General features: G+C 47.9%; 1 protein-coding gene and 2 long non-coding RNA genes across 3 annotated transcripts in view; 1 reads left to right on the forward strand and 2 right to left on the reverse strand.

The window, feature by feature from the left end:
- Window positions 1-834: 834 nt before the first annotated feature.
- Window positions 835-10991, reverse strand: RHOU (ras homolog family member U). Its single transcript, XM_030839478.3, has 3 exons — window positions 10568-10991; window positions 8946-9004; window positions 835-3652 (listed from the first exon to the last, which is right to left on the reverse strand). Exons 1-3 carry the CDS (start codon window positions 10818-10820, stop codon window positions 3197-3199), a joined length of 768 nt encoding a protein of 255 aa, XP_030695338.1. The 5' UTR covers window positions 10821-10991; the 3' UTR covers window positions 835-3196.
- Window positions 10209-16587, forward strand: LOC132593619 (uncharacterized). The gene is made up of 3 exons (XR_009559317.1): window positions 10209-10333; window positions 13482-13819; window positions 15043-16587. It is a non-coding gene; the product is annotated as an uncharacterized lncRNA (long non-coding RNA).
- Window positions 16588-17244: 657 nt separating this feature from the next.
- LOC132593618 (uncharacterized) overlaps window positions 17245-23584 on the reverse strand; it is a 57618-nt gene continuing 51278 nt past the window's right edge. The window contains exons 3-5 of the long non-coding RNA XR_009559316.2: window positions 23181-23305; window positions 18759-18888; window positions 17245-17681 (exon numbers count right to left, since the gene is read on the reverse strand). This is a non-coding gene — a long non-coding RNA (uncharacterized lncRNA). The remainder of the gene's footprint in view (window positions 17682-18758; window positions 18889-23180; window positions 23306-23584) is intronic.

Here is a 23584-nt window from a genome sequence, read left to right on the forward strand (position 1 = left end):
TCACTGCTGCTCTGGGCCTGGACTTGGGCTCCTAGAACAGACAGGGAGGTCAGCACACAGCCCATCACAGACACAGACCCACAGGGTGCTCATCTCAGATGGAACTCGGAATTCTCAAACCCCACCCTGAACAGACGCATTCCCACCACACCTCAGGGGCCTGCCTCTCCACACCCCTGAACTTCTCTTCACTCCCAAAGAAATTCTTTGGTAGAAAATACAGGTGCCGTTAGAGCCACAGGTCAGAATTTATCTCCTACCACCTCCTGGAGAGCATCTTCAAAGAGAGCGTTCTGCTCAACGTCATTTACGCTTAAAAACAGAAAAGTATGGGAACTTCACCAGTGGTCCAGTGGTTAAGACTCTGCGCTTCCACTGGAGGGGGTGTGGGTTTGATCCCTGGTTGGGGAACTAAGATCCCGCGTGCCACATGATGGAAAAACAGAAAAGTATGACTTGGTAAGGCACCAGGTAACCTGCCTCAGGGCCTTTGCACCTGCTGTTCCTTTTAGAAAACTGGGGAGAAGACCTGCCCTCCTCTGGGCTTGTGTAAGAGGTGGGTGGTTTCTCATAAGTGTGTCAAGCACAGAGATCAACATTACAAAAGGTTCATTTCTACACACATGGTGAAAAGAGATGACAGTTGTAGAGGACCCTGTATTGTTAAATTATGACGGGCCTACACCGCAGGACTTATGCTAGGGTATTTCCCAAAGCACAACTCTGATAAAACGTCCTCCTCGATACCAAGCTGTAAGTTTAACAACGTCTGAGCTCTGAAGTGAATCAAATTTATATTTAACTCGAGCACATACTTTTAAAAACTTTTCTGCCCAAATCTTTATTTTCCCCAAGAAGTAAAAATGGAGGAAAACCTCGAGTACAATTGTGCATTTACTCTTCTATAAATTTGGCAACATATTAAAACCTGTTGCATCTCAGTGTCAACCTTCTGGGTTTTTCACACTAATAGTACAGGCTGCATCAAGCGGGGCTGAAAATGAAACACGAGTGAAGCTCTGGAACTGGACCACAGAGGTGTTCCTCACCAACCGCTGGCCCTAAAGGCAGAGGGTGGCAAAGGTTCCCCCCTCCACCGGGGGACCAAGAAGAGCCCCATATGCTGTCACAGGCATAAAATTTCTTTCAAGTGTCGTGTTCAGTCTTAAAAATTAACTTGCATTTTACTCCATGACATTTGCTTTACTATAAAAATACTGTTTGAAATCACTTGCCAGTCAAATAACCCTTCCTCACCCGCTCCACACCAGGGCAGGCAGAGCCCCGTCTGGGAAGCTCACGGGTAGGTGAGCCAGGCACCAAGCTTCGAACACATTTCATTAGGTCCATTTGGGGCATTTCCACAAATGAAGTAATTTTATTCACTCAGGATGTAAACTAAACGCTTCAGGAAGCAGTGATATCAATTTCAATGTATTGAAAAATAAATAATAAACAGCATGTTTTTCAGTTTTTAAACAAGGATATTAGTTAATTTTATTTACTAATAGAAATAAAAGAAGCCTCTAACCTATAGTCTGATCATTTACTTTCTGTAAAAAGAAACACAAATTGGATTTTTTTTTTTAACATAAAAAGGACAAGACCCACAGAAAGATAAACTCCTCTACCTGCTGGCATTACAGAGATTTCCCCAGTTACTGACTGATTTTGGTAGATCTGCATCACCACTGCAAGCCTGACGTGACAATCTGATGCATTCAGCTACTTCTCGGCATCTCAGAAGCAGCCCCATCCCAGAGTAAAACTGCTCTCTGGCACTTTGGGCACTTTTCCCCTCCAGAACATGAAGCCCTAAAAACCGCCACCTGGAAGAACACAAACATGTCACCAATCTGTGGTTTTCTGACTGTTCCACAGTGAGGAGACAGCTGAGCAAGGGTGCTGCGGTCCCTGCCACCACCGATCCCACACGAGGCGCTGTCTCTATCACCAGCTCCCTGAAAGGCATGTGTGGATTTCACTGGCTGTTTTAATAGGTTTCAAGAGACATTCATATTAAAATAGGTTCTAAGAGACGCTCATGTTTTAACATGGGCTCCAAAATGTGTGAAGATACACCTAGAATCACATCTCAAGGCATCATCAAAAAGAGATCTGTTCCAGAAAGTGTTAAAAGAGGAAGCCAGGCTTCCCTCACAGCTGTTTCTGGGGCCACATTTTTTCCCATTAACTGTTTAAAAGTCTGAATCAGAAGCAAGAATGGCCACCTCTATATCCGTGTTTGCGTGCGTACACAAAGAAGTACCTTTACGCTGACTTCAGGAAAATAAGGACATTTTGTGTCCCCCAAACATCCGCCTGCTACAGGCCTTGCAAGAGGGTTCACGCCCCCTGAAGATGGGGCAAGGGAAGGCTAGAAGGTAAGAAACAACCCCGACAGGTCTCCTGAGCGCTGTCATCCCAGAGGTTCAGGCAGTTTGGCTCATGTGTATGACAGCAAATACCATGCTGTGAGCTCAACGTGAATCACTCCCTAAAGAAAACAGAGCTATCACTTGCTACACTCCTCATGGCATTTTGGCTGTTGATACGGTCTCAGGATGAAAAACTCCCATCAACAACTTTTCCTTTTTGGTCTACACAGCACCATAGTTAGTGGCATGTTTTTTTGTTGGTTGCTTTTAAATCTTAAGCAACCAGGTATAAGAATACAACCAAAGTGACTGATTTGAGGTTTTATAGGCAAAGGTCTCTCTCTTTTTTTTTCTCAGATTTTTGCTCCTTAAAAAAAAGGGGGAAAAGTATGAGGTTTCAAAGCTAAGAGTTACTCTGACCATAGCTGGCCCTCAATCAAGGGACAGCTAACCATGCCATTTCCTCTTTGTTCTTCTGTGCATTATCTCGTGGCAAAATTTCACTCTGGACGCCCAGATCTGAGGTGCCTTTTCATATTAGATATAAATTAATCCAAAGGTCTAGAGCTCTAAATTCCCAGAGTCATGACAAACGCTTAACTTACTTCAAAAATCTCTTGCATAAGTATCTCATCCCTCGGCTCAAACAAACGAGAAGGTCAAAGGCAAGAAAGGATACATACATTGGAGCATCTCCTATAATCCATATACACGCGCATTCTCTATACAGGTTCTACATGGTCAAAGGAGTTGTTTCAGCTAATATAGCCTCTAGTGCGGAGTTCGTCGGAACACAGCCCGTCGGGGCCCCACCAGCATCATACGAAACAGCAGTACTTCTTCCACCAGGACTTGGACAGGGTCTTCATCTTGTCCGGAGTCCTGCTCTTGGACTTCCTGGGCTGCTGCTGAGAGTCCGAGTACTGGATTCCGGCGACGATGGCTGCATCAAAGACCTCTTTGAGGTTCTTCTGAGTCAAGGCCGAGCACTCGATGTAGGAGGCAGCTTTGATCTCCTCAGCACACAACCTGGCCGCCTCCTCGGGCACGGGTTTCTCTTTGCATTTGTCCAGCTCGATGAGGACTTTGACGTCTTCTCTGAGATCCGACTGCGTCCCCACGAGGATGATGGGGGCTTTGGGACAGTGGCAGCGAATCTCCGGCACCCATTTCTCACTGACGTTCTGGAAGGAGGAGGGGCCCACGACACTGAAGCACAGGAGGAAGATGTCGGCGCTGGTGTAGCACAGAGGCCGGAGCTTGTCGAACTCATCCTGCAAGCGAGCCAAGCACCCACACGTTATCTTTTACATCAGTTCTCATCAGCACAAAGACCGTTTTTCTGGAGAGGGTCTGGCAGGTAACAGAAAGCCCACGAGGGATGGAAGGAAGAGCGAGAGTCCTCAAAAGGCCCCTGTTGCCAAGTGGGGCAATGCTCCCAGCCCCTGGAAACCTGCCCGACGTGCTCAACGTTTTCCTTGATGCTCTAGACCTACTTGCAATTTACCATAGGAAAGGTCCTTAAATTAGATGGATTTTCAAAATAAAATTTACTTTCTCTAGGCTTCAGCACAGAGTAACTCAGACCCACTCCTTCAACTCTGGTACTTAGTCAGGCTCTTAAAACGAACACAGTACCCACGCTGATCCTCGGGGCTCCACCCTGACTCCAGGGAACCCCAGTCTGTGAACCCAGCGCCTCTGTAAGGACCCATCCCTGCCCATCCTCACAGCAGCGATGAGCCATGCCTGTTCCATCCCATCTGCGCTGGGCACACCCAGGGCACATTCAGGGCACACGCGGTGCAGAATCATGGGAATCAGACACAGGTCTGGAGTTGAGGACCCAGACTTGGCCACTCTCATTAGGGACCCAGAGAATGTGTGCCTCTCAATGTCACATACAACACTGGTGAATACAGTCTCACACTTGCTGGATATAACACTTCTCGATTTATCTTTTTCTCCCTCCCTCCTTTTCTTTTACTTTCCCTCCCTTCTTTTCTCTCCATGAATCCCAGAGGCCCCCACGCACGAAGCTTTGGGAGGATAAAGAACCAGAGAAAGGGTGTACCCACCCAACTTCTGAGGGATAGAGAACTGGATGGAACAAGTTAGAGCTGATTATATAAACCAACCACCCACCATGCTGCTGAAGGCCGTGCCGCACTCACTCACTAACAGAGATGCATGTGGGACTCCAGGCACCACGCATCAGACACCAGACTCCAGGGGATTTGGCTGGGGACAGACAGACATGGCCTCAGCCCTTGTAGGGACATCTGTCTCCAAATCAGTGTTTCTTTATATCAAACACCCTAGAGTTCCCTGCAGCACCATATTTAGCTAACTGAAAGCTTTCACTCATCTCTCTTCTAGGAAAACATTTACATCATCTCATTTCTATTTGAAATTTCTATATGTGGGTGCCAACCATCCTCCGGCATAAGGTGACAAACAGATTCCCAGCAGCAAGGAAAAGGTAAACGTCACCCAGGTTTCTGCCGCTCAGTTGACACATATGATTATTTACGAGCTATTATTTACGTGCATGTTATGCTGCATCTGTGGCCTTTTTCTAGGGATAAGGGAAGCCTGGATCTTTTTATTTGAGTTCACTTTCCTCATCTGAGGCTCCGTATTTCAGTTTGTGGGGCAACACCCAAGTAACAATATTAAAGTCAACCAGTATTAAAGTCCTTCCTCAGGAAGGAATACGGCCTCTCTCCGTGTCACTGCCACTTCTCCGACTTCTACATGCAAAAGTTAAAGAGAAAGAAAGAAGAAAAAAAGCCTTGGATTTCTTAGTGCCAACTCTGTGCTGAAAGAAGAAACACAGAAACCCATCCAGGTGGCCCACGGCCCAGCCACGAGGATCTTTTAATGAAACATTCCCTCTGTTCTCGGAGGCCTGCAAGGAAGAAGCACAGGACGGAGGCGTTGCCCGCGCTGCTGGCAGTCACTGCACCTGCTGGGCCCTGGATCTGGGGTTGCGTTACCAATAAAAAGAAAGGTGAGCACAGGCCCAGGCCTCGTGACCGGGCTTTGGCAATCTGGCTCCCAGACCTCTGAGGTTCTGGCTGAGGGACTCGGGAAGCAAGGCAGAAATTAAATCCTGCTGACCAGAAATCTTAGCTATCTGCTGAAATAAATGCAGCACACATACGTGTGATAAGGCCAACTGTAATGGACCCTCAAGGAAACATGTTCTGAGGCCCAGAGATGTGCCTGGGATGCAGGGCAGGGCAGGCCGGGTGGGATTGACAGGCCGCTGGACAGCAGTGCTAGTCAAGCTGCAGTCGGATTTCTTCTTTTTTTTAAGTATAAAGATTTCCCCAAGTGCCTCATGGTTCAGAAGGCTGAAGAGTTTTCACCTGCTATTGGTCACGCTCTTTCAGTCTGATCAATTTCACGTGGTGTGAAATTGATCACAGTGAAATTTCCACAGCATTAAAAACTCCTTTTAACATCTTACATGCTCACTGAGCCCCCAACAAGAAAACTCCAAGGCACAAGAAGCGATTTCTAGTTATTTACCCAGCTCTCAGCTGCTATGTGAAACCTGCGTTTGGTCCCTAGGCGACGGCCACCGGTGCTCACATTCTCTGGGACTTTGCAAAAGAGGTCGCTGGAGTCGCTGTGTCCTCAGGAAGCTACCATGACAACTGCCTGGGGGGGTGGGCGCAGTGCCACGGGCTGGGACAACACGAAGGGAATACGGCACGTGTCAAATCAAGTCCCTTAAAAGGTAGTTTATCAGATCTGGAGTAGGGAGGGTAGGAAAGGACTACCACCTTACCCAGCTTTGCTTATGGTCAAAGCAAATACTGATCCTTGGGGAGCGGGAAAAAACTGACTTTATCTCACCAGCTGTGTATTTTTCGCAAATAGTTTTTGAAGCTGGTTTTCTACAAATCTGTAGACGGTTGGCCTCATTCCTTACACAATTAGACATACTTACTAATCAGGTAAGAAATACTGTGAATCTCAACCAAAAAAACTGCTGGGAGGGCTTCCCTGGTGGCACAGTGGTTAAGAATCCGCCTGCCAATGCAGGGGTCCCAGGTTCGAGCCCTGGTCCGGGAAGATCCAGCTATGCCACGGAGCAACTAGGCCCGTGCGCCACAGCTACTGAGCCTGCGCTCTAGAGCCCACGAGCCACAACTACTGAGCCCGTGAACCACAACTACTGAGCCTGCGCTCTAGAGCCCGTGAGCCACAACTACTGAGCTCACGTGCCACAGCTACTGAAGCCCGCGTGCCTAGAGCCCGCGCTCCGCAACAAGAGAAGCCACCGCCATGGGAAGCTCGCGCAGCGCAACGGAGAGCAGCCCCCGCTGGCCGCAATTGGAGAAAGCCTGCGCCCAGCAATGAAGACCCAACGCAGCCAAAAATAAGTAAATAAATAAAACAATGGATCTATTCAAAAAACAAACAAACAAACAAGAATAACTGCTGGGAGAGCAGAAGGATAATTTCCAAATAAACCAAAGCTTACCAACTTGCACCAAAACCTTTTCATTTCCCGAATTATGAACCTTTTCCATGAACATACGTCTAGAATGATTCTCTTGATGCCCTGACTTTGAAACAGACCCTATTAAGGAAAAAATTAAATTCTTTCTTGATAATTCAGGATCATTTCTACATAGTGTTCCTGGTAAAAGACCTATTCCTCTTTCAAAATTGCTCAGAGATTTTCCTCCTGGGTCTACTCATCCTGCCCCTTGAGCTGACTTTGCTGTCCTCCTCCTGTAACCTCACTGGTTTCTTTCACAAGTTCTACTAACAGGTAGACTGTAAGTCTGTTGAGCGGCAAGCCCATGACTTAAAGTTTGCCTCCCCCAGGACCCAGCACTCCATTTATTGATTGATCCACTCTACAAACCGTGAAGAAGCCCCACTCTGTACCAGGCACTAAGAAGGCATGAGGCAGGGAACCCCAGCCCGGGAAGCCATGTCTGCCAGCAGAACCAACACCTGACAGGCGAGCCAGTGGTGGGCAGCTGCCTGCACCGGGCTGCCTGCTCCTCCCTAAAGGGTCCCAGATAAGCACACCCTTTGGTGTCTTGAGTTCTCCCGCCTTCTGTCTTATTCTCGGGCTGTTCAGCCGCCACATCTTGCTACAAAAGGGAGGCCTCTGTTTACGGAGGCACTACTCGACCCTCATTTTATTTTATTTTTTGGCTGTGCTGTACGGCATGCGGGATCCTAGTTCCCCGACCAGGGATCGAACCCACGCTCCCCACGTTGGAAGCCCAGAGTCTCAACCACTGGACCTCCAGGGAAGTCCCGGCCTTCATTTTAAACATCAGAAAATCTGACCCAAGGTAGGAAAAACATCTTTATACAAAGCAATTAAGCTTTCATTATAAATAGCAGCAGGGCGTCCAGAAAGATTAAATATTAGAAGAGCCTGTGTTCTTTGATTTTTCTTTTCCACAGGCAAGAAAATGCAGACCGGTTGGTTTTTTCTGCTCCCCATAAAGGGGGAACTGGGAAGCCCCAGTGGAAGGGTAAGGACAGAGCAGAAGAGGTTTGGCTATGACGTGTGCCACCGTGGCCACCGCCAAACCAGCGTTCTGCTGGGGATCAAGGCTGCCCAGTCTTTGTGTCACATCGAGGTTTGAAAAACAAAGCCCTGACTGGATTTGCTGTCCCAAGTGGGTGAGTAACTGAGAAGCCCTGGTGTGGAGGAGGTTCTTGGGGACACTGGAAAGCCAGCTTCTTCTTCAATGTATATGGTCGTGTGACACCTCAGAAGTGAAGTGGGCACTTTTACCTGCCGACAAAGTACCCCAGCACTTTCTCAAGTGCTGGGGAGACTACATGCTTAGTAACTTGTCACTTTGGCTAACTCAAGAGACGGCACCCTGGGCCTTCACAGAGCACGGTGAGAACTCAGTGACGTGAACACCATTCGGGGGGACCGGGGTCCCTGGAGCTCTTCAGGGACACCCCAAAGGGGACCTCACACCGGGTCTTCCCACCAGCTCCCTGGCTGTCTTGTCCAAGTGCCTGGCCAAGACAGGAATAAATGTTCGCGATTCGGAAGGATCAGGTCCCGGCTCATTCATTCCTCCAGCTCAGGACAGCCTGGGCCGCTGTATCTCTGCTTCAAGGGATGGGAGCAACCCCAGCAAGTCCAACCATGCTCAGGAAGGGAAACGTTAACACTTACTGACGTGAACTCCATCTTCTTCTTGAGTAAGTTTATTAAGTATTTGGCTTGCTGACCTTTAATAAAATGATCGTAAGCTACGGCCAACTTACTTTGAGAAATGAGCACAAAGCAACATTGATAATTTTTAATAAAAACCAGAAAGTAAATAAGATCCGAAATTCCCAGAAGATAAGAACGTCTCTTGACCCTGTTTCCCCTGTCCTGCCCACACAGAGCCGGGCCAAACCCTGTTTTATTGGCACGGAGCTCTGTGTCCCCACCACCACCCTCTGTGAGGGGCCATACGTGGGGGTGGGGCTCTAGAATGGCCCAGCTGGGGCGGGGGTGAAGGGCTTTAAAAGGCCCTGTCCTCGCCCAGCACTGAGCAGCGATGTGATACTGACCTGTCCTGCAGTGTCACAGAGCTGGAGTCTCACGGGCCGCCCATCCACGGAAACCACAGCTTAAAAATAAGACCAAAAGGACTGTCAGGGGGGTCTCTTTTAACCTTTTCCAGAAGAATGATAGTTTTAATTTGTATGACCATTCTCACTCCAAACCCTTCAGCTCCTATTCTGGGTCCCCAGTGAATTCAAGACTTGCCTAAAACAAAGAGGCCCGTGAGGCATTTCTGCACCCAAACCTGCAGGGCGGGCAATTCGCTCCATGCCCCAGAGAAGGCAGGAGGCCAGAAGCTTTGACGGCACCCAGAAGGGCCTGCGCTCTTCTCCCAGCCCCAGAAGGTTTATTTTCCTGTCACTCTTGTTTCAAAAAACCCAAAAACAACACTGGGGGGTAAGTGGGAACCAACCTTGCAGCTTTAAGTCAGTGGAAAAATCTCACAAATAATTCTGCTTTCCCTTGGGAAACGTTCGGTGACTTTGGGGTTTATCATAAAAGTGTGGCTTGTTTTGAGAACACGTGCAAACACAGGCTGCCCGCATTGTCCTGCTTATAAAAGAGGGCACAGCTTATCTCTCCATGTCAGCTCAAAGAGCGGATTAAAAGAGAAAAGGAAAGGAAAGAAAACCATTCCCACCTTTCCACTGGGAAGGGGTATCTGGGGAGGGGCCTGCATCAGGGCGCTGCTCTGAGGTTTCTATTTGAATGAAGTACTCCGTTTTGTCTCAATACAACTTTCTAAATTGTTTATACATGTTTACACTACTCAGTTGGGAGGAGGGAAAAAAAGGAAAAAAACAATATCGTTTAGGTGGGAAACCCAGTAGCACAGCACTGTTTTACCTAGGGTGCCTTCCAGGTGGAAGAAAGCAAGTCCTTGCCACCATGACTTTCCAAAAGATCGAGAAGCTTGTGTGTGACTGTGTGTGTGTGTGTGTGTGTGTGTGTGTGTGTGTGTGCTTTAAAAAAAAAAAAAAACAGAGAAAGTGTTTCACCCTAGCTTCCATGGATTTTAACTTTTTCTTAAATTTCAAAAAGACTTGAAAAATCAAGAATAAGGACTCCTTTATCTTGATAGCTACCAAACCAAATGATATAGCACTGTACACATCAGAGCTTTCAGTAGCTTAAAGAGATACTGAAAAGATACTAAGACTCAGAAACAGAGCCCATGGGGGCGGTGGAAGCGGGGGCAGGGGAAGCGTTGGTGCTCGGAGGGAAGAAGCTGTGTTTACTCTCCAGGTTTAATCCAAACCTCGGTCCTCCCTAGTGCTTCTAGTGCCATTTCCACTAAATCCACTCTCTTCCCCCGTCTCCGCGGCTCTTTAAAAGTGGAGACGCCCTCGGGAGGGGAGCCACCAACAGGAAAGGACGGACCCTCGGGCCACAGGTAATGGCACCTGCGCGTCACCTTCCGATCGAAACCCGGCAGCAGCGCCAGCAACGTCGACCTGACGCAACTTCTCTACCCAGGAAACTGACCAGGCCACCTGGGCGCGACCTGTTAGACCCCACCGCCTGCCCCTGAATGGCGAGGCGACCGCCGCTCCCCGCGCCAGGGTTAAGGCTCCCGGTCCCCGCGGCCCCACGCCCCCCGCAGGCCCCCGGCCCCGGCCCCGCTCACCTGAGAAGTTGTCGAAGGCGGTGGGGATGTACTCGGTGGGGTAGCCGTTGGTGGTGTAGCTCACCACCAGGCTGGTCTTGCCCACCGCGCCGTCGCCGACTAGCACGCACTTGACGCCGCGCCCCTCCGCGCCGCCCGCGCGCCCCCGGCCCCCCGGCGCCCCGGGCCCGCGCCCCCCACGCTCCCGGCGGGGCGGCACGGGCGGCGCCTCGCAGCGGCCCGGGAACGCGGGGTCCCCCTGCTGCGGGGGCATCGGCCCGCGCCCGCCGCGGGGGGAGCTGTCCCCGACCCAGGCGCGAGGTGCAGACAAAGGCGGCCGGGCGGCTCGGGCTGGACTCGGGCTCGCGCGGCGCCGGCTCCGTTCCGCGGCCGAGGACTGCGGGCCGAGCGGCGCGGAGCCCCGCGCTGTCTCCTCCCGCTTCCCGGCGGCCAGGCGCGCTGGGGGCGGGCGCGGGGAGGAGGCGGGGCGGCCGTTCGTTCACCGCGCCGGGCCCACAGCGCCCCCGCCTGCGCGCCGCGCTCTGCGCTCGAGCCGGAGCCGGAGCCGGGCGCGCGGGGGGCGGGACCGCGGCCGCGGGCGGGGGACCCAGACAGCCGCCGGGGGGCCGCCGGACGCCCGATTGGGGCGGCGCCGAGGAGCCGGGCCGGCAGAGGGCAGCTCCTCCCGGCGCCGACACTGACGCCACCGCCTAGAGGCCCGCGGTCCCGCCGCCTCCGTCCACGCGGCCGGCGGCCAGGCTCCTCCGGGCCCTGCGCCCCTCGCCCCCTTCTCCACGCGGTCCCGGCCTCCTCGGCCACAGCGCTGCACCCGAGGGGGGCAGTGAAATGCCTGGGGGACAGTCGTCGGAAGGAGGCTGAATTAACAGCCAACTTTTCGTTTAATGTCTAGCCGCTGCCCGTCGTGTGATTTTTCTTCTTCCAAAGTAATGTATTCTGTCGTTTGAGAGCAAAAGAACGTCAGGTCCTTTGTTAATGCTCGTGTGACTTTCTCTTTGGCGTGCCCTGAACCAGCAAATGTCTTTATAGCCCCAATTCCTACATTTGCTTAAATGTAATGTGGTGACGTTAGTATTATGGTGGTGGTGGGGAATCCGTTTATCTGTGACTCCTTCCTCTACATCTAGTCAGCAGTCCATCCGGAAAGACAGGGAAGCCTTTCTGGGCCTAGTCCGGACGCAAAGGCTCCTCGGGGTTTGCACTGTGGTGTGAGAAGAGGCACATACTGTGAACACGAATGGTGATACTAATAATAAAAGTTACAGTAGCTAATAAACATCGATCCTTTCTTACGTGCCAGACACTGGTAAGCACTCAGCATGAGCTAGTTCCTGTCATCTTATCATTACTTATACCCATCTTATGGGTATAGGATGAGAAAATCCGAGGCACAGAGATATTAGATAAAATGCTGAGGTCCCACAAGCGAGGAATTGGCAGTGCCAGGATTCAAGTAGTCTGGCTCCAGAGCCTGAGTTCTTACCCAGTGTCCTTGAAAGCAAAAATAAGACAGAGTGATAAACTCAGCCTTGGAAGTGTGGCTGTAGTTGGAATGCAGAGGTGGATTTACCAAGACGCTGGAGCCTTGAATCCATGGCCCCTCATTTGCAGAGAACCTCTCCAAGGCTCTGGGGCCCCTAGCAGTGTGAACACATGGTTATGTTTTTGTAAATTTTTCAAAATCATATATTTTAACCACCACCAATTAATCCCACTATCTCTTTCAACTCTAACTTCTCATACGGAGAAGCTGTGATGTGGCAGTGGACATTCTGAGGATCAAGCCAAAGTAAAGTAAAGTTGGGGAGACATTTCGTTTGCGTTTAATGGATACAGAGCCAGGACCAAGGTGAGGGAAGGAAGGAGACAAGGGAGCAAAGTTTAAGGGGCCAAACTTGCACTTGCCTGACCCAAAGAATGAGCCTTGACCCTGATGGGATGTATCTGTGTGGTTTTCAGTTCCCACATATAGTTACCTTATTTCTAGCCACCCAGGTGTAGGAATGGCCGCCAGTCACGTGCCTACTCTGCAGTATACTGCTGGTATCCATCTGAACTTTCCCACTCTCCCCAGCACCGGAAGGTTCCAGTAGCAAAGCAGTCACAGAGTTTAGATATAGCTTCCTGAAGCCAGACGGTAGTTCGTGGCTATTCTTTCCATCATAAAACACATAGTATTGTTAGATGGGGGTCGGCTCTCTCACCTACACCTGGTCAAAATGGAAGTTCTCTCCCCTCAGGAATATACTCTAACTGCAGCATATACGATTATAAATGCACTATACATTTTTACGGGAAATAGAATTGATGTGAATTCTTGCGTTTTTGAGGACACAAACCTGTCGCAGTACCACAAACAGCAAGTTCACCTGTATGTGAAGTACATTTCCATTCTTCTCTAGAAAACACGTTACAAAATTGAAAAAGTAGTCAAAGGGCATGCAGCTAGGGGTATGGGGGAGGTTGTGTTCAAGAGACACAAAGTTTCAGTTATGCAAGATAAATACATTCTGGAGAGCTAATGCACACCCACGTGACTAGAGTTAACAACATTGTATGCTTGTATCTGCTAAGCTGGATCTTGAGTGTTCGCAAAACACACACACACACTTGAATATTTCACAATATATCCATATATCAAATCATCAAGTTGTACACCTTAAATATGCACAATTTTTCATTGTCAACTAGACCTCAGTAGAGCCGGGGGAGGGTATGCAGCGAAAAGATGTGGGGAAAATAGTATGATTGAGGTGTGTCAGGTGGTTTATTAAATGTTTTCTTGTGGCTATTCTTGAAGTTTATGGTGTTTGTCGGCCTTTTAAATTGCATAGCTTATTGTGATGCATGTCTCATTTTAAATCAATATTTTTGTACCTAATTTCCTATCCTTAAATTTTTATCCTTTCTCTTACAGAAGGCCTCCAAATGTGATCAGCTTCAGGCCCTACAAAATGTGGGTCTCCCCCGACCTCTAGCCATATAGTAGTTTTTGTATCCTGGAGCCCCCGGCTTTGCTTTGCTCCCTTTTTTATGTCGAATATTGTCCCACTCCACTCGTTTTGGCCCATCTTTCTAGATCCAATTTAATCAACCCCCTGCAGCCTTATTTAAAAGCCACAGAACTAACTGCCCACTACGAGAAGACTTTTCTACAGCCCGTGATACACAAGTCCAGAGGCAGGGAGATGGCCTGGAACTCAGTGCTGACCAAGGCCGGGGCTGTGGACGCCCCTCCAACTGTAAGGTCAATCGGTAAATCTTACAATAGATCAGTAAATCATATGATGCGTTCTCTTGTTTGTTTGCTGTCTGTCTCCCCGTTCAAGCCCCATGAGGTCAGGGACTTTATTTTGTTCATTCTCATACCCGACACTTTACATCATGTGGGGAAAGTAGTAGGTCGCTGTTTTCTGTTTTCTGCTTTTATAAAGTATTTTTAGAGCACATGAGTCCTGCAGCAATTAACAAGAAAGACCATTCCTTTGTTCTCTGAGAATGCCTTACCCCTCCTGTACTCCCCATCTATATCCACCAGGATGGCATAGTTGGTGCAATGTCTCCTTTGTGTCTTGGGTTTGGTAAATTTGGGAAATGCTGGCATTTACGTGGGCAAAAAGCAATCTTCCACTCTTAAGTTCTGGTGCCTCCGTGGCTCTCCAGCCCAGCTGTGAACATTCCCCCACCGGACCCGAGCCCTTACACTGATGAACGTATGCCTAATCACTATCATAGCACTTTGTTAAAATAACCTACTGACACTTGCTCTTAATCTCCTAAAAAAAAGCATGACCCTTGCTTCACCAAACTCTCTATCCCCAGCACGTTTTCTAGTATATTTTTTCCGTAAAGCTCTTTTACCTGTTCTACTAGCAAAGAGTATCTAATTTTCAAATGCACTAATTATCATGAATTTATACTTTGGAACTAATATAGTAAAAACCATGACAATAGACTTTATACTGTGTACCTTTCACTTTTCTATCTTTTGACATATTCAAGAAAGACGCTAAAATAATTTTCTGATTAATACATTCTTTGCCAGGGTGTAATTTCCATCATCAAATTCAATACAAAGCTTTTTTTTTTCTTTTTTACTATTTATAACATTTCACTATTTACCCATCTTCCATAAATAAGTAACAGCAGGGAACCAAATCAGAAGTGGTTGGTTTCTGGATCTTTCGTGTCAACGGGTCGTGTAGCTATGAGTGTTTGTTCTTTCTTCAAGCCATCACCCTTTATCTTGGACACATTCATCTCTGAAGGAAACTTCTTTTCTTTAGCGGTGCCTTGGTTTTTAAATGTCCTGTGAGAGACCACCAGTTAGAAAATTACTTCTCAGGAATTCCCTGGTGGTCCAGTGGTTGAGACTATTCACTTTCACTGCCAAGGGCCTGGGTTCGATCCCTGGTCGGGGAACTAGGATCTGAGGCTGGGCTGCTGTTCCCCAAAGCATCCTTCTCTGTGTGTTCCAGGTTATGGCTGTCCACTGAGAGGAGCTCCCTGGGGATTGGGAAGTAGAGGACTGTCATATGGCTACACGTGATGGCGGACAGACTCACAGGGCCCGACACACCTTTACTCTCCTCCTGCTCTGTGCCCACCTCATCGTCTTCACAGCAGCCTGAGTTCACTGGACCCACAGAGGCTGCAGCCCCCCACAAAGCACACCTTGCGCTCCCTTTCATGGCCTGGCTGGTGGCCATGTCCGCAGGGCTACTGGGTTTTCTCAAAAGCTTCAACTGGAGCCCTGTACCAGATTCAGCTGGACAGGCTTAGTGACTGTGTCCCTCTTCCCTGCAACTCCCAACCTCATGAAAGCTTCCCTTCCTTGCCCCTGTGCCTTGGAGAGGCTGTTTTCCTAACTGAGCCCTGACCATACCCTTCCTTTGTCCTTTTTTACCACCAGGGATGCCAGCCTAGGAAAAAAAAAAATTGACAAGGAAAATAATGTCGGCATTTTTCACTAGAGAAGATGGGAGGATCATATAAATGTCACCAGACCACCAGCTGGCCCACCAGTGGGTCCTTGTCAGTAATTGCAGACCCCAGACTCTCCCATCAGTTAGCATTATGGTGAGGGGTCATATGGACATTATCCAACATGTTGAAATTGGGGCCCTGTCTATAGATGTCCTTTTGTCTCTTGCCTGTTGGTAACTAGAATGAATATTTTTTTTTTTTTACTCAAAAAGAGCTCCCATTGACATGATGAAACTTTCAGATGTGAAAAATCAATCATTAATATTGATTGTAAAAAATACTTCTGAAAAGAAAATGTTTATATTGTTTTTACTGGTCAGATTAGGCTAGGCTGCACTACAGTGATAAATAAACTCAAAATCTTAATGTCTAGAAACATAGGAGTGATTCTTTGGTCATGCAAAATCCACTGCAGGTCAAATGACTGTCTGAGGCAGCGCCCTTCCAAGTGGTGACTCGGGGATCCAGGCTGCTTGCATCTGGTAACCATGCAGCCCAGGACACATGGTTTCCAGGAAAGAGAGTGTGGAGGGTCATCCACCAACTATGAAATGCTTCATCTTTGAAATGACTTCTGCTCACAGCTCTGTATACATGCCATGCATTTCTGTATGTGTGCCCACGTGCTTCTGTGCACGCATCATGCGTGCAAGAGCAGTCTTATAAGAGCTCAAAACTGGAAACAGTCTAAACGTCAAAAACAGTAAAATGCATGAGTAAATTTGGGAATTTATGTTATACTATTTAGTAAAGAAAATGAGTGAGCTACAGATAAATACCACGACAGTAATGAATCTCATGAACAGAATGAGGAGTGAAAGAAGCCAGACACAAAAAAAGGTGTAAACTATCAAATTTGACGTATATATAGTGAAAGCATTTCTAAAGAAATGGACAGAACTAAACAGTGTTAGATGCCAAAGTAATCGAGGATAATTTATACATTGGAAAGGAGAGGGGCCATACAGGGCTTCTCATGTTGAGATGTTCTGTTTCTTGATCTGAATGGTGGTTACATAGGCGCTTGTTTTGTACTAATTCATTTTACCATGTATTTGTTTTATTCATTTTTATGAATTGCATTATATTTCAAAATTATCATGATTAAAAACTGTCAAACCTATAAGTTGTATCACATGGGACTCGTGGTTATTTGCATCTTAAAGAGCTATTTGCTAAAACATAGCACGGTGCTGATGACCTGGGTGCACCTTTCAAGTTAAGTAACAAACTTTAGAGTAAAACTTAAATGTGACTTTATTGGCCCAAATCCTATTTCTACAGAACTTTCTCAGGAACACATGTCATGAAGTATGACTGCATTTTTTACATCTCTAATATTTATTTTTAATAAGGGTATCATCCTGCCCAAGTGTTATTGATAGGTATTTTAATATTTTTAACAAGCTGAACTGATCCTGCAAGATTATTACAATAGAGGTGAATGATGATTTACATACATAAGTTCCTGGAGAAAAATGAAAGCCCCCGGGAGGGCTGTTGGAAGGATGGCAGGTAAATTTGCACTGGGAGCTCGCCGGGGCAGAAAGGTTGGAACCACTGCAAATGCCGAGGGCAGGTACCACGCAAGGCTGAGCGACACTGCAGGCCCCTTTCTGCCCTCAGTCTTTGTTTATTTTCCCCCTGAACCACCCCCCTCCCACCCTGCTCTGGTCTTCCCAGCTGTTGCTGATCTCCCCTGCAGGGAAATGCCCCCATTTCCATTCCCTTAAACCTGCTGCAGCCTCTGAATTGCCCTCCCAGCTGTTCTGACCCTTCCCATAAAAAAGCTTCTTCCCCGGACCCTTGCGGCAAATGATATGTTTCCAAATTCCCTCCCCGAACACACATCACAGAAACTCCCCAGGCCAGACATTTCCCAGCTGCCTGAATCCTCGCAGATGATAAGAACTCTTCAGAAACCCCTCTTAGCTATTGCAAAACCTTGATGTCCTCTAATTTTTCAGCCACCATTGAAGATAAGGACTCGCCATGCAATCATTTCCCAACAACTGTAATCACTTGGGCTGGTGATTCTGAAGTGGTAGAATTATCTTCCTCACTTCCAGAAACTGCAACCATCTGTCTTTTCTAGATCTTCCCGGTTGAGGGCAAGGAAACTCCCACAATCCTACAACAGGGAAGAGAAAGGAATTTTCATACATTCAAATAGGGCTCACAATCCACTTCTGGGTTTGCAACGGCTGTGTAATGCTTTGTGTTTTGTTTGTTTGTTTGCGGTACGCGGGCCTCTCTGTTGTGGCCTCTCCCGTTGTGGAGCACAGGCTCTGGACACGCAGGCTCAGCGGCCATGGCTCACGGGCCCAGCCACCCCGCGGCATGTGGGATCTTCCTGGACCGGGGCACGAACCCGTGTCGCCTGCATCGGCAGGCGTACTCTCAACCACTGCGCCACCAGGGAAGCCCCTGTGTAATGCTTTGAATGAATGTGTGCACATCCAAACACCCTACAAAGCTGCCCAAGTCTGTCTTTGAGAAGAGAGACTGTAGCAGGCAGTCCGCTTTCTCTGTCATGCGCATCGAGAATGTATTAGAAGGCGGATACTGCCTCTGCACACGGGATTGTGCCATTGGTTTGATTTTTGGAGGGAAAGGGGTACGGTTGTTAGCTACGTCATTGCATGGAGGGATTCCACTCGTGAACTTAGTATGACCAAAGAGAACAGTGGCAGTCTGTACAGATGCGCTTAGAGCGTCTGGACCTCAAGGAGTTTACAATCCCAGTAAGAGAGAAAATATCTGTGAAATAACTAGAGTGCAAGGCGGGGTGTAGTGGGGGTAATGGGACGTGCAAAGTGCAACAGAAAGTCAGGGGTGCCTGAGGACGAGCTTCTGGATGGGGAAATGCAAACACCCGTCCTCTGAGACCAGAGAGACTCTCCCCATTCCCCCATCACAAAGCTTCAACCAATTACAGCCACACCGGTGAGGCTCATGATGTCCTAAGCATTTTGTATGCAGTGTCATATTTAATACACACAAAATCTAAACATGTACCATTATTGCCCCCCAACTTTATAGATTAGGAAACAGCAGCTCAGAGGGACCCAAGGTCACCCCACTGGTGACTCTCAAGAGGGAGAGGTTTTCACTGTAGCCTATAACCTCACCATCAAAAGATGACAAAGCAATGGGGTTATTTTAATAACAATGCTTTCTTTTTTAGAAAAACAAAAAAGAAGCAAACCTTTAGCAGCATGTCACAGAACAGAGCGATGGGGCAACTCCCTTGATCCCTGATTCCGTCTGAGGTACACAGACTACCCAGGCCCTGATCATGCAGGAAAGACAGGAGAAACAGGCCTCGACGTCTTGTGCTATCAAGGGGAGAAGAATACAGATGTGCATAAATAATAAAACCTGAGAATTTAGGAAGAAAAAAAGAGAGAGACAATTCACAACAATCTGGCAGGTTTTTTTAAAGGCTGAGGTAAAATTATCCTCTTAGTAGCTATTTTTTATGTTTATTAAGATATTAAGAGGATTGTAGAGAGAAGGCTTATGTAGTTAGAAACAGAATCCATATATGTCCCACTGAAATATCATCCTCATTCCTACACATCACGAATCTAAAATCAGTTTATCTGTTCATTAAATCAATTCCATAAACTGACTGAGTCCCTTTGTCAACATAAGGACTCGTTTATGATCCAATCTTTATGTTTAAAATTTTTGTCTATAATTCTAAAAGTTCATTAATCAGCAAAAATTGGAAAGTTTTAAGTTGCATTAGAAAACATTTCATAGTGCAATCACTGTCTGGAGAGTCCTTTCCATCGCCTTTACCAAACTAAATCACAAGGGTCTTTGTTGGTCCAGCTAAAGGTACTGCCATCACTTGCCCTCTGTGCTCTCCACCCTGGGAGGAGTCCTGCCTGCGCTGCTCAGACCCTTGGACACTGCCCCTCCTCCCAGCTCCCCTGGGCTCTGCTGGGGTGAAGAGAGATGCACAGTTTCTAGGCAGACCTCTTAGCAATGACCCCCAGGTTACTACAACCACTCAGGTCTGGGACTGACCCTTGGGCTCTGGACTTCCCAAACATGGCAGGGAACCAGATGTCTGAACTACGGGCTGAGTTCTTCTGGACTATTCCTCTCCAACAATATAAACTGAGCCTAGTAGCCATTGGGATCTAGTTTCCGTAAATTTTGAGCTCTGCCCTTTGGGACTGGAGTGTGTAGAATGCAGTCCTGCCGCATACGCCAAAGGAACTCCTTCAAATTCATTAATCTGAAATAACCCAACGTTGTAGAAGGTGAAAACGGCAGCAAGAAGGGTTTTGTGATGCTAACAATATTAGTTTTCTTTTCTTTTAATCCCTGTAACAGGAGTCCGGAGTTTTTTTTTAATAGAATAAAAGAAAAGGCAGAGAAAAAAGACTGTCCAACAAGAAAGGACTCAAGGACAACCTAGCAGCATGGGCGACTCTGCTCTGTTCCAGGAAAGGAGTTGAAGCTGCCCGGTTTGAGCTGACACGCTGCAGCCCTTATCTGTTGAACGCCTCTGTGCATCAAGGCGGGTATTTAATGACCAGGGTGAGATGGACATAATGAGAGAGGAAGGACCCTGCGTCACACAGAATTAATGTAAGTTAAAACAGCCCTTGCCATGGGGGAGAACTCCAAAAACAATATCCACCAGGTTTGGAGTAATTCAAAGGTAACCGGCTCGAGCCACCATGCGTTTGCCCTTCCTCCTCAGACAGTGGGACTATTCCATCTAAACAGAGGCAGTTGTGTAGGAGAAATGCCATTAATTCACTCACTCAGCAAATACTTATTAAGCATCCACTGCATCGAGCCCTGTAGTTCATCAACGGTTGGGCTCTGTCGATGAACACAAGGGGTGGAAAGCACTCCTTGTGGAGCAAACGTTCCAGGGGCAGAGACAGACTGTAACCAGAATAAGTGAATGTGGACCTTGTCAGAGGATGCCAAGCTCCACAGAGGAGGTAAAGCAGAGAGGGGAACGGGCCAGGGTATGCTTTAATCGGTGGTCAGGGAGGGCCTCTCGCGGGTTACGCTGGAGCAAAGACTTTGAAGGCGGGAGGGGCCTGAGTGCTGTGGGTGTCAGGAGGGAGTCTTCCAGGCAAGCGGACAGCAAGACAGAAGCCCTGATGGCAGGGACTGTGTCTGAAGGTCAGACAAGCAGCAAGGAGCCTCGTGGGGCTTGGGAAAAGTTAGCAAGAGGGGCATGAGGTCATAGAAGAAATGAAGAAAAGAACATGAGTGTAGGCAGCCGTGGAGAAGGCATCCATTCTAGGTGAGCCGGGAGCTGCTGGGATTGGGTTGGGTGGTAGGTAGCATCGTCTGACTCTGCTCCCAGGATCCCTTGGGCTGCAGAGGAAAAGCACCTGTCAGGGGTCAGGGGTCCTGGAGGCCAGTTAAAGAGGAAGTTCTGGGGCAGAGAGGGTGGGGACTTGACCAGGAGTGGCAGAGGTGGGGATGAGTGGAGGCTGGCTTTGGACATGCCTTGAGGGTGGAGCTAGCACCAGCCACCTGGCACATCGGGTCCCGGGTTTGAGGGTCCACGGAAGGCAGGAAACGTCCAGGGATCACAGCCTGACAAACCAAAGGTGTCATTGACTGAGAGGAGGAAAATTCCAGCAAGTGGAAGTTCTGGGGGAAAGGTTAGGAATTCAGTCTATACATGTGAAGTCTGAGCTGCCTCTGAGCAGTCTAAGAGGAAACATTGAGTAGACGGTTGAATGTATGTCCGGAGTTCAGACAGAGGTGCTGGCCGGAGATGGAGGTGGCATTTCCTCGGCACATGAAGGGTGAAGGGTAACAGGGCGTCAGCTCACCCAGGAAGAGGAGAGTCCAAGGGCTGAACTCCAGGACTCCAGTGACAAATAAAAGGACAGACATTAAAAAGCTGGAAATATTACAGGGAACTATATTCAATATCCTGTGATAGACCATAATGGAAAGGAATATGAAAAAGAATGTATGAATGTATAACTGAATCACTTTGCTGTAGAGCAGAAACTAACACAACCTTGTAAATCAACTATACTTGAATAAAATAAATTTTTTTAAAAGCTAGAAATATTAAGTAAGGTCAAATATCAGAAGCTGGGAAGGGAGCAGTGACTATGTGCCTGCCCAGGGCAGCGCCTGAGTGAGAGCTTGTCTGCACAGCCGCCAGCTGCCCGGCTGCACACTTAGGCACCGGGCCCCTTTGGAACTGGAAACAGTCCTCTGCTCCTCTGTTTACAAGATGGCCAATAATCAACCCGACGTGGCGCTGTGGCCGCCCTGTGTGCAAACGGGTTGCTTCATTAGTTTCTGGTGCCGGGTTGAATTTCAGTGAAGGAGGGGGTGACGGAGGTTACAGCAAAAGAAATCAGGGGAGGCTGGAGGTGTGTCCTCGGCACAGCCCTGAACCCAACAGGCTGGTTTTCTTTGTGCAGCTCACCCGCTGGGTCTGGACGTTGAGCCTGTCAGGTCAGTAAACAGACCTGCCTGAAGCTGGTTTTGCCAGATAAAGCCCAAGTGTGTTCCAAGCTCACCAGGCCTGAAGGCCGGCCACAGGGGTCCTCAGGCTCTGCTGTGACTAATAAGGAAGCTCCAGCCGTCAATTTCCTCTTTAAAGTAGTAAAATATCTTGTTTATGACAAGCACGTCTTAGGAAGAAAAATGTTCTCTCTGATCCTCTGAATTATTTGAGAAGCTCTTATAGTTACTGTTTTGAAAGTCAAGGTGACAGTTGAATTCTCAAGGTTCATGGTGGGAGTCCAGCCAGAAGAGACACACACGGAGGCCCCGGTGGTCTGCTCTGCAAACCTGAAAAGGACTGTGAAAAGGGCTGGGGAGAGGGCCCAGGGAGCCGTGTAAAAGTGACTTCATTCGAGGAAAACGCTGACTAGTATTTATTACTTCCCTGGAGCGTGCTCTCTTGGGGGTGGGGTCCAGGACATGGCTTCTGGGCGGGGTAGGCCCGTGTGTGCGCCTGAGAGGGCCTCTTACCTGTGCATCATTTCACTTCTTGACCCCCTCGAATCCCCTTATCTGTAAAATGTGTGTATTAGTTTGCTGAGGCTGCTATAACAAAATAGCAGAGTGGGCAGCTTAAACAACAGACATTTATTTCTCACAGTTCTGGAGGCTGGAAGTCCAAGGTCAAGGTGTCGGCAGAGTGGTTCCTCCGAGTTCTCTGTCCTTGGCTTGTCGATGGCCACCTTCTCCCTGTGTCTTCACGTGATCCTCCCACGACCTTCCCTCTGTGCTTGTCTGTACCCTAATCTCCTCTTAGACGGACACTAGTCTTTTGGATGTGGGCGCACCCTAATACCTCGTTTCAACTTCTTTAAGGGTCCCATCTCCAAATGAGGTATGAGGGTCAGAGCTTCAGTACATGAATTTAGGGGACAGAATTCAGCCCATAATAATGTGGATAATACTACTTGTAGAGAGTATTATATTATGCTTATGTTATATATTGAGTATTACGTATACATAATAATACATATTATCTGTTAATCAAAGTTCTGTTTCTAAATGTTTATTTCTGTACACAAAAAAATTTTGCTTGGTTTCCCATAATCTAATAGGAATTCTTACGATTATAAGGTGAGACCAATATAGATGTTTACAAAAGGGTACTTACGTCTAACATTTTTTAAGGTATGGAGATATTGTCATGTAATTTTCTTTGGAGTTTTCAGGTATGCTTGGGAGAAAGGAGTCTTCTCAAAAGAAGCAACAACCAATGAGGGTCAGGAGAGAGAGATCCTGAGCCAGGAAAAAATAAATCATTTTAGGTGATGTGCTCCAAAAGGGTATAGACAGACTGGCTAACCTGAATCTAGTTTCAGTTTTGCCATTTGTTAATTGTGTGACTTTCACCCTCAACAAATATGATTAGTGTGGTAACATGCTCCAGAGACAATACTGTGGTCATGATCTGGGGAAAACACAATTTTATGAATTGAAAATTCAACAATTGTGTTTTTCTCTAGCAAATCAAAGCACAAAGTAAATGACCAATAAACATGGGATGGATGGATGGAT

This window comes from Globicephala melas, chromosome 16 (assembly GCF_963455315.2).
Source record: "Globicephala melas chromosome 16, mGloMel1.2, whole genome shotgun sequence".
Taxonomy (NCBI): domain Eukaryota; kingdom Metazoa; phylum Chordata; class Mammalia; order Artiodactyla; family Delphinidae; genus Globicephala; species Globicephala melas.

Coding starts and splice junctions, on each gene's coding strand:
- RHOU (XM_030839478.3), bottom strand. CDS start 10,820: ATGCCCCCGCAGCAGGGGGACCCCGCGTTCCCGGGCCGCTGCGAGGCG. Junction 9,005..10,567: donor CGCCTTCGACAACTTCTCAG/GTGAGCGGGGCC, acceptor CTTATTTTTAAG/CTGTGGTTTCCGTGGATGGG. Junction 3,653..8,945: donor TCTGTGACACTGCAGGACAG/GTCAGTATCACA, acceptor GCTCGCTTGCAG/GATGAGTTCGACAAGCTCCG.